General features: G+C 56.5%; 1 protein-coding gene across 12 annotated transcripts in view; it reads left to right on the top strand.

Annotated features, from left to right (window-relative positions):
* Window positions 1–13778, top strand: part of TNS1 (tensin 1) — a 193800-nt gene that overhangs the window by 162074 nt on the left and 17948 nt on the right. For 8 of the 12 annotated variants that reach the window (XM_045868018.3, XM_045868023.2, XM_045868019.2 and 5 more), the window contains 3 exons: window positions 2292–2384; window positions 3437–3475; window positions 11258–11456. In XM_045868018.3, the coding sequence (XP_045723974.1) occupies window positions 2292–2384; window positions 3437–3475; window positions 11258–11456 (331 nt within the window). The remainder of the gene's footprint in view (window positions 1–2291; window positions 2385–3436; window positions 3476–11257; window positions 11457–13778) is intronic. The other 4 variants (XM_054506018.2, XM_045868021.2, XM_045868016.2 and 1 more) reach the window with 2 other exon arrangements.

Genomic DNA, 13778 nt, shown 5'->3' with positions numbered 1-13778 from the left:
AGCAGAGCCCTCCTGAGCAGAAAGCCGGATGTGGGGCCCGATCCCAGGACGCTGAGATCATGACCCGAGCCAAAGGCATTCGCTTAACTAACTGAGTCATCCAGGTGCCCCCTCCGTGGCCTTTTGTGACTCCCTGGAATCGCTCTCCCTGCTGGGGGTGGTCTTAAGCGTCCACCTTCACACCTGCTCCGATTGATTCACTGTTGGTCCAGTCAGCCAGGATCTTGGCCATCACCCCGTGTGGGAAGGAAGCCACGTGGGCGGAGCTAGGGTTAGATTTTGCCATATGTGTCTGTTCCCATTCTTCTCTGCCTGCCTTTGCCAGCCCTGCTGCCCCAGTGGGGAGAATAAGCAGAGGTTTCATCAATGCACAGGGTTGGGAGAGAAGACAGAGGCGGAGAAATGCGAGGAATCCTGCTCTCGGAAAGCAAAAGCCTTGCTTGGCTTTGGGGTTGCCCACTCGTCTGCCTCAGCAGAAGAGCCAGATGCCTGGCGACGGGGCGTGAGGGACTAGGCAGCTGGAGGTGCCGGAGGTGGGACCAGGAGAAACCTCCCGCTGCCTCTTCACCTTGGCTCCCTTCACCTCTCCTTCACCCTGGCTCACTGGCCCATCTGTACCTCTGCTGCCCCGCCTGGACCAACCCATGCACACCCGTGGGCTGGAGATGCTTCGAGGGCATTCCATGGACAGCGGTGGTCTCTGAGGCTGGGCTCCTTCCTCCATAGTTAATTACATTCCAATTCGTTCATTTGACAAACATTAATAAGTGCTTGATAAGGGTCCATTGCAAGACACCATTTTCAGTAATGGGCAGGGGGGCTGGGGGGGGCAGAAACCGAATCTGTGTGTGTGTGTGTGTGTGTGTGTGTGTGTGTGTGTGTGTGTAAGGAGAGGGAGGGATAGAGACAGGCCAGCCTAGACCTACCTTATTACTGGGCTGTGTGCATTTGCACACATTGGTCCCCTCTGCTGTGTTTGTCCACTGGGCATCTGAGGATGGTGTGAGGATGGAGTCTGCCCCCATCCCGACCCCGGTGATTTCTCACTGGTGCATACACCCACCTGCGCACAGATAAGTTGTGGATGTTGCTTACACTGAGAGATTGTAGCTTTTTGTTTCCTGCAGGTCTCTGTCTTTTGAGGAAAGGAGGAGGGGCCCGGGGGGGTCCTGGAGCTGCTGTGTGGGGGCCAGGCACCAAGGGCCACACCTGGTCTGTTGGGGCCGTTGGTGTGTGGCGGGCAGGCTTGGGCTCTGGCGGACCTGTGCGGCTGCCTGTCCTCAGGGCCTGTGGCCTCTGCACACTCCCAGTAGCCGTGATAAGAGACACAGAGCTCATTGCTTTGCTTCTTAGAGATGTGTTAGGAGACACAGCAGCTGCCACCGAGAAATCTCGTGACTGGGCCTGCCAACCACCCTGCAGTCCAGCTCGGAGTCCGGCCATGTCCTTGGCGGATGGGAAAAAGCCGGACAGCCCTTTCTGACCTTGTGTGTCACATGACACCTCTAACCCAGCCGGGCGGCTCGGAAGGGCCCTGGGGTGTGCACAGGGAGTTGGTGCTCTTGGCCAAGGATTGTGGAGGTGGAGCTCCTCCCTCTTCCAGGACACCGAGATTTGGGGGGGGGGGACAGAGAGCCCCACACTGAGAAATTCTCTCTTCCTGGGGTTTATAAGTGGCATGGTTTGCTGGGGGTCAGAGACCTCCGGTCGAGGGCTGCCCTGGGTCTCAGGGTTGGCACGGCTCCGCCCGTGATCCCTTACTCCTTCCGTCCTTTACGGGATGCGCCATCTTGATTTCCCATTTCCTTTTGTCCTACCAAGTCCATCCAAGTGCACGGCGTGGAAGGACTGTGTGTGTGTGTCCGGGCGGGAGCGGAAGGATGAGGGAAGAGAGACTATGGTATGGGGGACGTCAGAGATAGCCAAAGAAAGCTGTGTGTATGTGGTGAGCTATGGCGATGCAAGGGGACTGCAGTGATGCCACCAAGGGCCCCAGCATAGAAGTGATTTGCTCGAGGTTGAGGGCCAGGGCTGGGTTGCGGGGCAGCGCCATTTCCTGACTTTTCACTCTACCCTCTGAGCTGTGGAGAAACACGGAGATAGGAAAAGGCAGTGGGGAGCAAGGCAGGAAGCCCTGGGGCTGGGGCTGGTTCCCCTGTATTGCTTCCTGCTGCCCAGCCCTCAACAACATGTCCTCAGTTAGGGGTGTCCCCGCTCCTGCCCCTCTTCCTCTCCCCACACCTCCTTCACCCCGAGGCTCACTGCCTGTGTCTCCTTTCTTCTTGGCACAGTGCGCTCCCCTCCAGGTCTGGCCAAGACGCCCCTGTCTGCTCTCGGCCTGAAACCCCACAACCCAGCGGACATCCTGTTGCACCCTACAGGTGGTGAGTGACTCTAGCTGGAAGGGAGGTGGGGGGGGGGCCAGAGGGAGGAGTAGGGGTTGGAGGACCCCTGTGGTCCTGGGCAGGGCCTCAGGATCTCATCAGAAAGTGCCCAGAAGTGACGGGTTCTCAGGACCCTTCTGGAAACAAGATGGCAGCCTGGCTTTGTGCCCACAATGCGGTCAGGTCTGAGTGGGGGCTCTCTGTGTAGGGCTTGAGCCTTCATGCCCATGGACAGGTGGAGTCAGTACCACTCCCAGGGCCCTCTGACTTGGGGATTTGGAGGCTTGGCCTCAGTTTCCTTGGACTTGGTTAGCTCTCTGCAGAAGCCTGGCTCCACCATCCCCCGAGTGTACTTGTGGACACAGATGTACACCGCCCCCAGGTCACACCTCCCACTTCCTTACCACATCCCCCTTCCTCCCTGTGGGGAAGGGGAGAGTGGAGGGCCCTCGTCCCTGAGTGGCCATTTCCAGTAGGCCGAGCCCAGAAGGGTGTTCTCTAGACTCTGGTTTTAGGGTTGGGCTGGGGCCTTTGGGGCCAACTTGGCTTTTCTTCCTTAGTCACCAGAAGACTGATCCAGCCAGGTAGGAGGGCAATGACACACATGTGTGACCCACGCGGACACATGGCTGGCATAGCCTCCCGTCCGGAGGTGTCTGCATGGCCGGGGACACTGAGTCACCGGGGAGCAGAAGGGGCCTGGGGCTGCCTCTCACCAGCCAGCACCCTTCTGCTTGAGATGCAAGCCCCGGGTGCACGGGCTGTGAGGGGGGCCGGCTTTGTCCCCGAGAGCGAGGCCCTCCTTAAACTGTGTGTCCTGAGCCCCCATGGCCGTGTCAGGGTGGACCTTACCTCTTACCCTGGGCTCTTCTGCCCTGGCCTCACCCTTGCTTTCCTGCCTTCTTTCTCTCAGCAGATTGTCTTTCAGGAAATAATCTCTGTTAATCAATCTCTCTCTCTCTCTCCTTTCTGCTCTTCCTCTCCTCGTCCTCCTCACCTGCCTCTCTTTCCTGCATCTCCTTCCTCCTACCTCCCCTCTCATCTTCCCTCAGAGGAGGATGAGGGGAAGGTGGTGACCGAGCTTCCCAAAGGTAAGTGTGGCTTTGCTGTGGGCCGCTTCCTGCTCTCTGGGTCCGGGCATGGCTGTTCAGGAGAAGCTTGCTCAGGCTGGCTCGGGGGCAGCTCTCTTTCCTGACAGGTCTCAGATGACCGGCCACATAGCCTTCTGGTCCCCACCCCCTGGTGATGAGCTGTCACCCTGGATGCTGCCTGAATTCTGACAGGCGAGCTGGGCATAGGTTCAGGTGTTGCCAGCTCCAGTCGCCAGGGCAGTGGCACCTGGTGACAGTCCCCCCTCCTGCTGCCTCCTCCCCCAGCGGCACGTCCGCTAGCTTGCCTGGGGTGCAGCCAGCCCCCTCGGAGGGCAAAGGGACGCACATTCTTCCATTGCCTGGGGCGCACTCCACGTGCATAGCTTGGAGCAAGCTTTCTCAGCAGTCTTAGAGCCGAGAGCAGCCTCCCTGAAGCCCTTGCTTGGTTTCATATCAACACAGATGGTGGGAAGTCTGTCTTTCTGGGAGCTTGGATGCCTCTGGGGATCTTAGAACAGCAATGGATCCACTCGCACACGAATGCATTGGGACACCCATGCACATAATTTTGACAGTTTCAAGGAGTTCGCATGTCTGTGGATCAGCTTCACCCTCGATTTCGATGAACTGTGCATTGTACATGAAGCAGGGAAGGGAACGTGAGCAGAGATGGGAAAGCAGAGAGGGGACATAATCTGGTTGGAGGCCTTTAAGTTATTAGGGACAGAATTCTAATGATGACTCAGAGCATCAGGTGAAATGAAGGGGGTGCGGGCCTAGGCTGTCTGTATGTGGCTCTGGGCATCGGTGTCCCCCTCTCCTTCACCAGGGGGCCTGGGATGAGGGGGGCACTGAGGTCCCTTCCAGCTCTGATATGTTAGATGTTCTGACTTCCCTCCTGGGCCCTGGTTCCATGTGGCCTGGTTTCCTTAAAGGCTCTATCTTTAAGGAAATAATAAATCTTTTAAAGATTTATTTATTTGAGAGCGAGAGAGAGCAGGCGCGTGCACGGGCATGCAAGCGTGAGCAGGGGAGGGGCAGAGGGAGAGCATCTTCAAGCAGACTCCCTGCTGAGTGTGGAGCCCAGCGCGGGGCTTGATCCCAGGACCCATGAGATCGTGACCTGAGCTGAAACCAAGAGTCGGATGCTCTGCCGACAGAGCCTCCCAGGCGCCCCCTATCTGCTTTTCTGAAGCCCACTTCCCACGCACCACCTTGAGGCTGTGCCCCTCTCAATCTGCCGTCACCCCAGAAGATGGCTGCAGCTTCCCATAGGCTTCGCCTGCTTGGAGTCAGCCAGAGTTTGGGCAGCAGAACCAGGCTGCCTGGGCGTAGCAGATCGAGGCGGCCCCCAGCAACAGATCCCAGAGAGGGACGAGCCCAGTGTGCTCTTGGCTGCCCCTCCCCCCTCCCCCCAGCCTTCTACCCGGGGAAGGGGCTGTCCCCCAGGCCTGCTGCTGGCTCCTGGCTCCTGACAGGGCAGTGGAGATGGGACAGGAGTCCAGAAATGCTGGGGCCTGGAGCCCCCCCACAAACACTCTCCAGTGGGAGGGTCTGAGGGGAGATTATCCCACAGGCTGACAGGCCCTGGATGTCATGTTTCCCGCTTGGGGGTGACACTTCAGAGAAGCGAGTATCGACAGTCGTGAACCAAGAGCTGCCTGTTTCACGAATGACTCTCTGCCTGCAAGGCCCCGAGGCCTCTGGCCCTCTTCCATATGTCCTGGAGCCACAGAGTTCGGAGGGAAGGTTCTTGCAGATGTGCTCAGCTACATCCACCATTTTCATGGATGTGGGGCTGAGACCCATGCTGTGGGGGTCGGGGTCTGGAATTTCTGCCCAAGGCCACAGTGAGGAGGCAGCAGGACCCAAACTGGACTTGCTGGTCTCCCGTCTCCTAGTCCAGGGGCTATTTCAAAGCCCTCCTCCTGCCTCCAGGCACCGTGCCCTGGGATTCCAGCGTGGGGGCGGAATTGCTGTCGCGGTCTGGGCAGTGGGGTGGGAGAGGGGCAGGGAGCATGGCTGTGGGCAGCCCGTTCATTTTTCCTGACTCATGTACCACCTCCCGGGTCAGACTAAAGCACATTCTTTGCTGACCCTCTGAAGCTCTGCTTGATTTCCCTGCTGAGACTATGATGGGAAATTCAGAAAAAGCTGCCTGTGAGGAAAAATGATAAGAGGCAGAATGATCCAGCTAGAGGAAAAGCAGACTTTAAGGGAAACTGCTCTGGTCAAGGCACTGTGCTAAATGCTTGTCATGCATTCCTTGTCTTATTCACTGATTCATTTATTTCATATTTTGTATGTCTACCATGTACTGTGCACTGTGCCAGGCTCTGGGAATGTAATGATAAGCCGTACTGTGATTCCTCATTTCGTGGAGTTTGAGCCAGAATGAAATTACTTGCAATGAGCAGGAGCCAGAATGAAATTACTTGCAATTACATATTAAGATAGTGCTCCAAAGGGATGGGATATAGTTTATGAGACCTTCTAGCCAAGAACCTGACCTTGGCTGAAGAAGTAAGATGTGAGGGTGAGTGACATTAACTTGGTAAAACCGGGAGGTGAGAAGAGCATTCCATGTAGAGGAAAAGCATGTACAAAGGCCCTGGGGTCAGAGGGAACTGCATGTTTTTGTTTTTCTAGGAACTGCAAAATCAGTGAGGCTGAGAGCAAGAGGGAGCTAGAGGCTGGAGCAAGGGGGAATGGGGTACAGATGAGGTTCAACAGGCAGGAGTGGGACCATGTGGGACCATTGTCACACCATCTTGTTTAACAATCACAGAAGCACCGAGAGGAAGGTGGTAGGAACCCCATTTTACCGATGAGGGATGACGTTTAGGGCCGTTAAATGCCTTGTCTAAGGCCTAACAGTCAGTCAGGGGCATGACTGAGAGTCAACGCCCGATCTGTGGAGGCTGCCCCTTTCCATGTGACTACACTGGGCACACCCCCTAAACAGTGGGGCTGGAGCCTGGGTACTCTTCTCCATGAAGGGGGGCGAGGAAGAAAGCCTGCAGCAGTACAGACGTGAGGTCAACATCAAGAATATCTTCCCAGTGGTGAAACAGGGAAAGAAAGTTGTAGAAGCTTCTTTCCCAGAGGAATGGGAAAAGGGAACATTCAGGTTAGGTTCTGTTTGTCCAGATGACTAGGTGGGACAGATTTGGTGTAAAGGAAGACTTTGGACTAGAAATGGCCCCTCTGGGGGATTGTTCCTGCTCGGAGATCCTTGGGGGTGGGTGTACTGTGGCATCTGGGATTCTAAGGCCGTGCTGTGCAATGCAGATTTATTGAGCACCTATTTTGTGCCAGGTCGTGTACTAGGCACTGAGGATATACCCACTGTGGGTATAAGGTGAGATACCCTGGTGAGGGCAGAGATGCCAACAAAGAACTCAGCATTTGGGAGAAGCGCGGAGCAGGGCTTGGAACAGGGTGTTAGGGGAGTTCAGAACTCCTGTGTATGGCCCAATCTAAAAGGCTTGAAATTCCAACTTTTGAGCTCCTGGACTAGAACTCGGGCGTTTCTTTATTTCCTCCCTCTTCCTCACGCACATGTCTTCATTTTACTTGGGGTGGGCAGGCTCCTTCTCTCCAAGTAAAGAACGTTTCCTGGAGGCAGGAAATGCACTTCAGGGTGTGGGTGAAGAGCTGTCAGTGCCCTGGGCCTGGTGGGGCCCAAGTCACTCTTATGCTTCCAGGTGCTCTCAGCTGCCAACAGCCACTTAGAAAAGTTTGAGCTCTGGAATGTTCTGTGTGAAGTGCCCTCTGGCCCCACCTCTCCTACTCTTCCCAACTCCTTTGGGTGGAGCTGCTCCAGGCAGGAGGAAAGTAGCAGGAGAGGGTGGGAGAGAAGGGTGGAGAGAGGCAGGACCAGGTGTGGCTGGGGACAGAGGCAGGCACTGGGGGCTGCTTAGAAACGCTGGTGTGGAACGGAGCAGGAAAGAATGAGAGGGAACTTCCCCATCTCTGTCGCTTGATCCTGGCTGGGCAGGTGAGTGGTCTCATTCCCCTTGTACAGATGAGGAAACTGAGTCCCAGAAAGTTTCAGCAACCTGTCCCAGGTCACCCCTCCAGGAATTGAAAGAAGGGGGAATCCCACGAGTCGTCATGTTGTCCTATGGTTGGGAAGAGAGAAAAAGCCGAGGAATAGACAGAAAGAGGAGGTGTTTTTAATATGGTAACCGACTTTGAAAACTTGGGAAAACTGAGTTTTTGGCCTTAAAGGTTGGTTTTGAACAGTTCTGGAAATGGACTCAAGAAAGGAAGTAATTTCCCAAAGGTCCCTCCTGCTTCAGGTTCATGAGAAACAGAGACGGAGACAGAGGGCTTTGTTCATCTCTACCCCCGGGTGGGCCTGGTAGGCCAGGAAGGGGTGACAGATGGTTGCAGACTAGCCAAGCAGACATGAGGATGGTCATGCACCTAGCGGGACTGGGGAAGGGAGGTGAACAGGTGAGGGCAGGGCCTGGTGAGCTGGGTCACTGAAATCCTTCTAGGCCAGGAGCAAAGCCCTGAGGCTGGTTGGCCTCTGAGCTCAAGGACTATTTCCTACCGTGTGGAAGGAAGGCAGTTGCTGCTTCTCCCTGGGGAGAGCGTCCTGTGCCCCGAGTTCAGACAGAGTCCTCCCCTGGCTTTCTGTGGCTCCCAATCCGGTGGCAGTGGGGAAGGGGCTGATGAGGCTGATGCCTTACAAATGTGACCACCCTGGGCTTTCCGACTCCCCAGAATTTCTAATATGCCGTCCCATCATCACCCTGTGCAAACTACGGGCAGGCCCCTGGCCTGGGGCTCAGGCTATTGCGTTCGGGCCGGGAGCAGTGAGTGGGGACGCAGCCTTGTCTAAGGGCGAGCAGGCCCGATGGGAGTCAGCATCCACGGGTCCCAGGCATGGCTCTGTTCTGACTAGGGGACAGGGTGCTGAGGCCCACTTTATCTCAGTTTTACTGTTGGTAGAAGGAGTACATGTACTTTTTTTTTTTTTTTTACAGGTGGGGTGTAGGGTACTGTGAATTGCTTACCCAGTGTTTGGGCCTGGGTCCCGGTAGGAAAAAGATGGCTCATTCTGTGGGGCAACAGAGAGTTTCATGGACTATTTAAAAGGTCTGGGTAAAGCAGGGACGGATGGTGAAGCACCCCCGGGTGATCCCTAGCAGGAGGAGGGAGCCATTCCCACGCCAGACCTGAAGGAAAGCAGAGAGCTGGAGGAGAAGTTCCCTGAGCGGAGCTGTGGTCTTGGGTAGAGGGATGCAGCCACCGACACCTTGACCTTTTGTCCTCACTCTCCCATCTCCTGCCAGTCCTGCCCACTGGCTAAAGGCCAAAGCCTTCCAGAGCCCTAGGACCTGAGGGTCTGGGTGATGTGGTCAGTACTGGCCTGCAGGGACGCAGAGCAGGCTGGACAGTGGACCGGGAGGACATCGACGGGTAGAAGAGCACAGACTTCAGGGATCATCCACGGGGCTTGTAGCTTGAACTTCTGGGGTCAGCACGAATTCCAGGGAACGAGAAAAGTGAATGTGTGCCTCTCAGGTCCTAGTTATTATGCATCTCTGTGTGGGTGGGGCTGGAGGGTGAAGGTCAGGCATCTACTAGCTTATAGGATAGATGCATATCAGGGGCTCTCTGTGTGCCCGGGGGTGTGTGGGGTGCTGTGAATATAGTGAGCAGAGAGCCTGGGGTGGCCAGGGAGCAGATGGATCCTTTGCTGTTTCTCCGTGGGAGAGGGGGTGCTGCCGAGTGTTGCAGGCATGCAGGTGAAGCCGAGAGCCTGGAAGGGTACAGGAGGAGTTTTCAGAGAGTGACCCAGAACGGTGAGGGGTGGGAGGGGAGCGTGGACTCTGGCTTTGCGTCTCCATCGCCGTTTCTATGGGCTCCTTGTCGCATGGCAAGGACACAGCTAGCCCCCCAAGACTAAACCGGCTCCCTGATTTTTAGCTGGCCGATGTGTGCGCCGTGGGCTAGGGGGCCGGCTCTGGGCCAGACTGCCTGCATTCCTGGGCCTTGGTACTGTGTGATGGGGTGAGCTACTTACATTCTCCGATTACTTACATTCTCCTACTTTCCTCATGTAATTGTTTGCTATTTTTATCATTATTAATAGTTCTGGCCGACATGCTGGAGGACTGGGTAGCCGCCAGCTCTTGGCGTCCCCGTGAGGCTGTGGCCCTTCTCTAGGCCACCAGGAGCCAGCATTGAGAGTCAGGAGACCATGGTGCTAGAATCTCTGGCCACTGATTGGCTGTGTGTTCTGGGGCAAATTTCTCTACCTCTCTGGGCCAAGAGGAGGGGTGAGATCAGGGGTCAGCAAACTGTGGCCAATTCTAGCCCACTGCCTCTTTTTGTAAAGAAAGTTTTATTGCAACACAGCCATGCTCTTTTGTTTATGAATTATCTACGATGGCTTTTGTGCTCCCAAAGCAGAATTGACTAGCTGCCACAGAGACCAGCTCCTAAATGGTCTGAAATATTTACTATCGAATCTCTCATAAAATGTGTGCCTGCCCCGGGCCAGAGGGTCTCTGCAGCTTCTTCGGGCTCCGGCCGGGCCCTTGGGCACGATGGGCACAGAATCCATGCCTTTGGAGTGAAAGTGGCCTGAGGCTTCTGTGAGGTGGGTGGGTGGCCCGGGCCGGTTGGGTGGGGCTTTTGAGGAGGCCTCTGGTGAGGCTGGCCTCTGCCTATATGGACGCCAGCTTCGGGCACTGAGGTGACTGGCTCTGCATCACCCTGTGCCCCACCCCCACGCACTGTCACACAGTCCTGGCCCGCGAAATCTCCAGGGACCTGGCCTGCCCAGGACAGCACACACCCTTGGGTTCTTCACTTTCTTAGGCAGGTTTCAGCAGATGCCCTGATTGGGGTCAGTGTGTGAGCCGGGCTCCGATCATGTCCTACTTGGGGGAGCCAGGGCGGTGCCAGGTTTGGAGGTGTTAGGAGCGTCGTCGATCCCTGATCGTGTCCCAGGGGAAGCCAAGAGTGGCCTGCTGCTTCTCTCTGTGTAGCCCTGAGAACCTTTCAGGCCTGGCCTCAGAGGTCTAGGAGGAGGGTCAGGCAGACACTGGCTGGGCGTCAGATCTCCTCCTGGTCGTGCCTCCACACGTTGCATGCCCCCGGCCTCAGCATCCTCACCTGTAGAATGGCCTTTCTGGCCCTTGTCCCCCACCTCCCCGGATTCTTAGGCTCTTCTAAACACCAGGCAGGGATAATGATGTCAGTCTCGGGAGGAATGCTAAGTGTGTCAGGCAAGGTGGGTGGGAGTGTCTTGGCGGAGAAGGGGCTGGGCGTGACTCGCCGCCACAGGCCTGTTGCTAGGCCAGCAAGCCTGTTTCTGGATTCTGAGCGTGGGTGGAGCCCATGGGAAGCCTGGAGCTGTTCTGAACATGGGCAAGGCTGACCCGGAGCTCTGGGTCCACGGCAGAGCAGACTCCAGCTGGGCCAGGGGGCACCTAGGAAGGAAAAAGCAGCTAAAAGGGGTGCCTGGCTGTAGGAGGGAAGATTCTATGATGACTATGTTCAGAGGCCAAGGCTGGGGTCCATTTCTGGGAAGCTTCTGTGTGTGAGGCCCCGGTTAAAAGTTCTGCGGGGGCTCTCACAGCTTCTCCAAGACACTGGGAAGTGGGGTAGGTATGGGCTGGCTGGAACCCCAGAAGTGCCCTGTGCATGCTTGGCTATCCTTTGGGGGCGGTCCCCACAGGCTGGGGAATTCCCTGACAGGTTGGGAGGGGTCTACACTGCACCCCCGTGGATCTCAGTCTCTCTTCTGCCCCCTTCCAGAGCCCCGGAGCTATGTGGAGTCGGTGGTGAGGACAGCAGTGACTGGACCCCGAGCTCAGGACCCTGAGCCCAAGAGCTTCAGTGCCCCAGCTGCCCAGGCCTATGGCCACGAGATGCCCCTGAGGAATGGGACCCTGGGAGGCTCCTTTGTCTCCCCCAGCCCCCTCTCCACCAGCAGCCCCATCCTCAGTGCTGACAGGTAAGTGGGGAGGAGGATCCAGGCCTGGATCTGCCTAGAGCATGGACGGGTAGAAATCACATCCAGATAGCCGGACCTTGGACACCAGCCCACCGAATTGAGAGAGCATCCCGGGTTCCGAAGCCCATGGGGAGCACGAGGGTGGATGAGCTATAATTCCCAGGCTGAATTTGATCCCACCGTCCAGAACTGTGCTGGAAGGAGCCACCATGGTGAACCAGTCCTTCCCCCAAGTTCAAAACCTAACAACGGCAATCACTGTGTAGTGAGTGCTTCTGGTGTGCCAGACACTTCGTGAAATGCTTTATCTGGTTATTTTGTTTAATCCTCTCAGCAATCCTGAGAGGTAAGTACTCTTATGGTCCCACTTTTCAGAAGAGGAAACCGAGGCACAGGGAAGCCAAGTAGCTTGCTCAAGGTCCTGCAGCTAAACAGTAGCAGAAATACGATTCAGACCAAAGGCGTCTGGTTCTAGAGCCCACGTCTCTCCTCTCCCCTGGGCCTGTGTCTCTGTGCCCACCCATCCCAGGCTGACAGTCAGAGGTGCCCAGAGCAGACATATAAGGGCTTGGAGCTCCCGGTGAGGGGCTGTTGTTTCTGGCTAGGGATGCAGAGAGGGTTTCTGGGGGCTGGAGGTATTTGTGGTGAGGCCAGAAGGATGAGCAGCTGTTGAAAGGTGGAGGAGGAGGAGGGAACGGGCATTCTAGAAGGAACAGCACAACCAGGGCAGAGGGCTGGGGTGTGGACCTGTTGGTGCCGTGGGGCTGAGGGCACCCAACTACAGGTGGGGAGGTGGATGGGTGGCTGGCGTTCTGAGTGGGTCAGACAGAGAGGAGAGCCTGGAATCAGGCTGGGGAGGGCTGTGAAGAGGGATGCCCCCATGTGGGGGGTGCAGGGGGAGTGGGCTGTATGCTTTGTGATGGGGAGAACGGGATGTGACACGGCACAGGGAGCTTGAGATCAGCCCAGGCAAGGCAAAGGGTGCCAGGCATGGGGGGATGGACTAGGCTTGCCTACCCTGACCAGAGCTCTCCTCCAGGAGGGGAGACTGCTGCTAGGCATTCCTTTGCATGTCCATCCCCTTTCCCAGCCTGGCCTCCCATGGGGCCCAGAAACTGTCCAGCCACCCCCTCCTATTGTCACAGGCCAGGCCCGGTGCAGAGTTTGCTGTGTGCCCTATGCCCTTGGCCCAGCGCAGCGTGCCCCTCCCAGGTCAGAGTGGGGGTGGCCTGGTGAGCAGAGGCTGTGTTTTTCTGTGTTCTAAGAATTCGAGAACCTCTAGCTGAGCATGCACCCCCAGTCCATCTCACCCCCTCCCCAGCCTCTGGACAGGGCAGATGGCTCCGTTTCTTGGGAAGTCTGCTTCTGGGCAGGAGGTGAATTCTTCCTTTAAAGGAAGGGGGATTTTCCTAACCTGGCTAGCCGCTGCTGCTCCTGTTGAGGGAGCCCTAACCTTAGGAGGTTTTCACTGTTTCTCACTCAAATTCCTCCTGCTGTGGAGTTGGCTCTTTTCAGGGCTCAGGAAGCTAGCATTTCCCTGGTGGGATTAATCTTCCAGAACTCCATGTCAGTGGCCCCCACCCCACCCTGCTCCGCCTGACACATCCTCCCATTCCTGAGTCCGTGGTATTCCGTCCCAGGAATAGCATTCCACTCTAGCTCCTTCTGGGATTCGAGGTAGACTTTTTCTTGGCCTGCCCCATGACCTGCTTCCTGCCCTTGGCTCTTGCCCGGCTCCCCACCTCATGTCCCCCAGCGACCGGAGCTTATCCAACCTGGCCTCGAGACTCCTTCCAGTCTGTAGCTCCAGGCTTTGGCCCATCGTCTTGTGTAAGGACCACCTCCTCCACCCTTGCCCCCTGCCCAGGGGCTCCTGCTGCCAAGTCCCCCTGCTACTTCCCTGCAGCCACAGCTTAGGCGGGGTCCCTGTCAACCTTTGCCTCTCCTACCATATCATCAGCGGGTAGGAGTTTGGGTCTGGAAGGAATCAGCATTACCTAACCCAGCCCCTTCGTTCGCCACATGAGGAAAGTTGAACAGGTTTCCAGCATCTGGGTTTCCCAGCTGATGGGCCATTGCATTGCACGGCTCTACAGACTTGCACAAAACTTCAGAGGAGGATCTGATTGTGGCTATTTCCCCAGGGACAGCCCCCTCTGAACTGAATTTTATTGGAGTCTTAGAATGGGGAGCTACCTCTGAGCTCATCTAATCTAACCTCCCAAAGGAGGAGATCCCCTGGCCACAGCATTCAGGTCCGGAAGTTGGTCAGCTTCTGCTTAAATACTGCTAATGACGGGAGTCTCATTACTATGCAAGGCA

The sequence above is a fragment of the Mirounga angustirostris genome, unplaced genomic scaffold (assembly GCF_029215605.1).
Source record: "Mirounga angustirostris isolate CCGP_5_RB_7025 unplaced genomic scaffold, mMirAng1.0.hap1 SCAF_3, whole genome shotgun sequence".
NCBI lineage: Eukaryota > Metazoa > Chordata > Mammalia > Carnivora > Phocidae > Mirounga > Mirounga angustirostris.
This window is presented reverse-complemented; position numbering and strand designations above follow the sequence as displayed.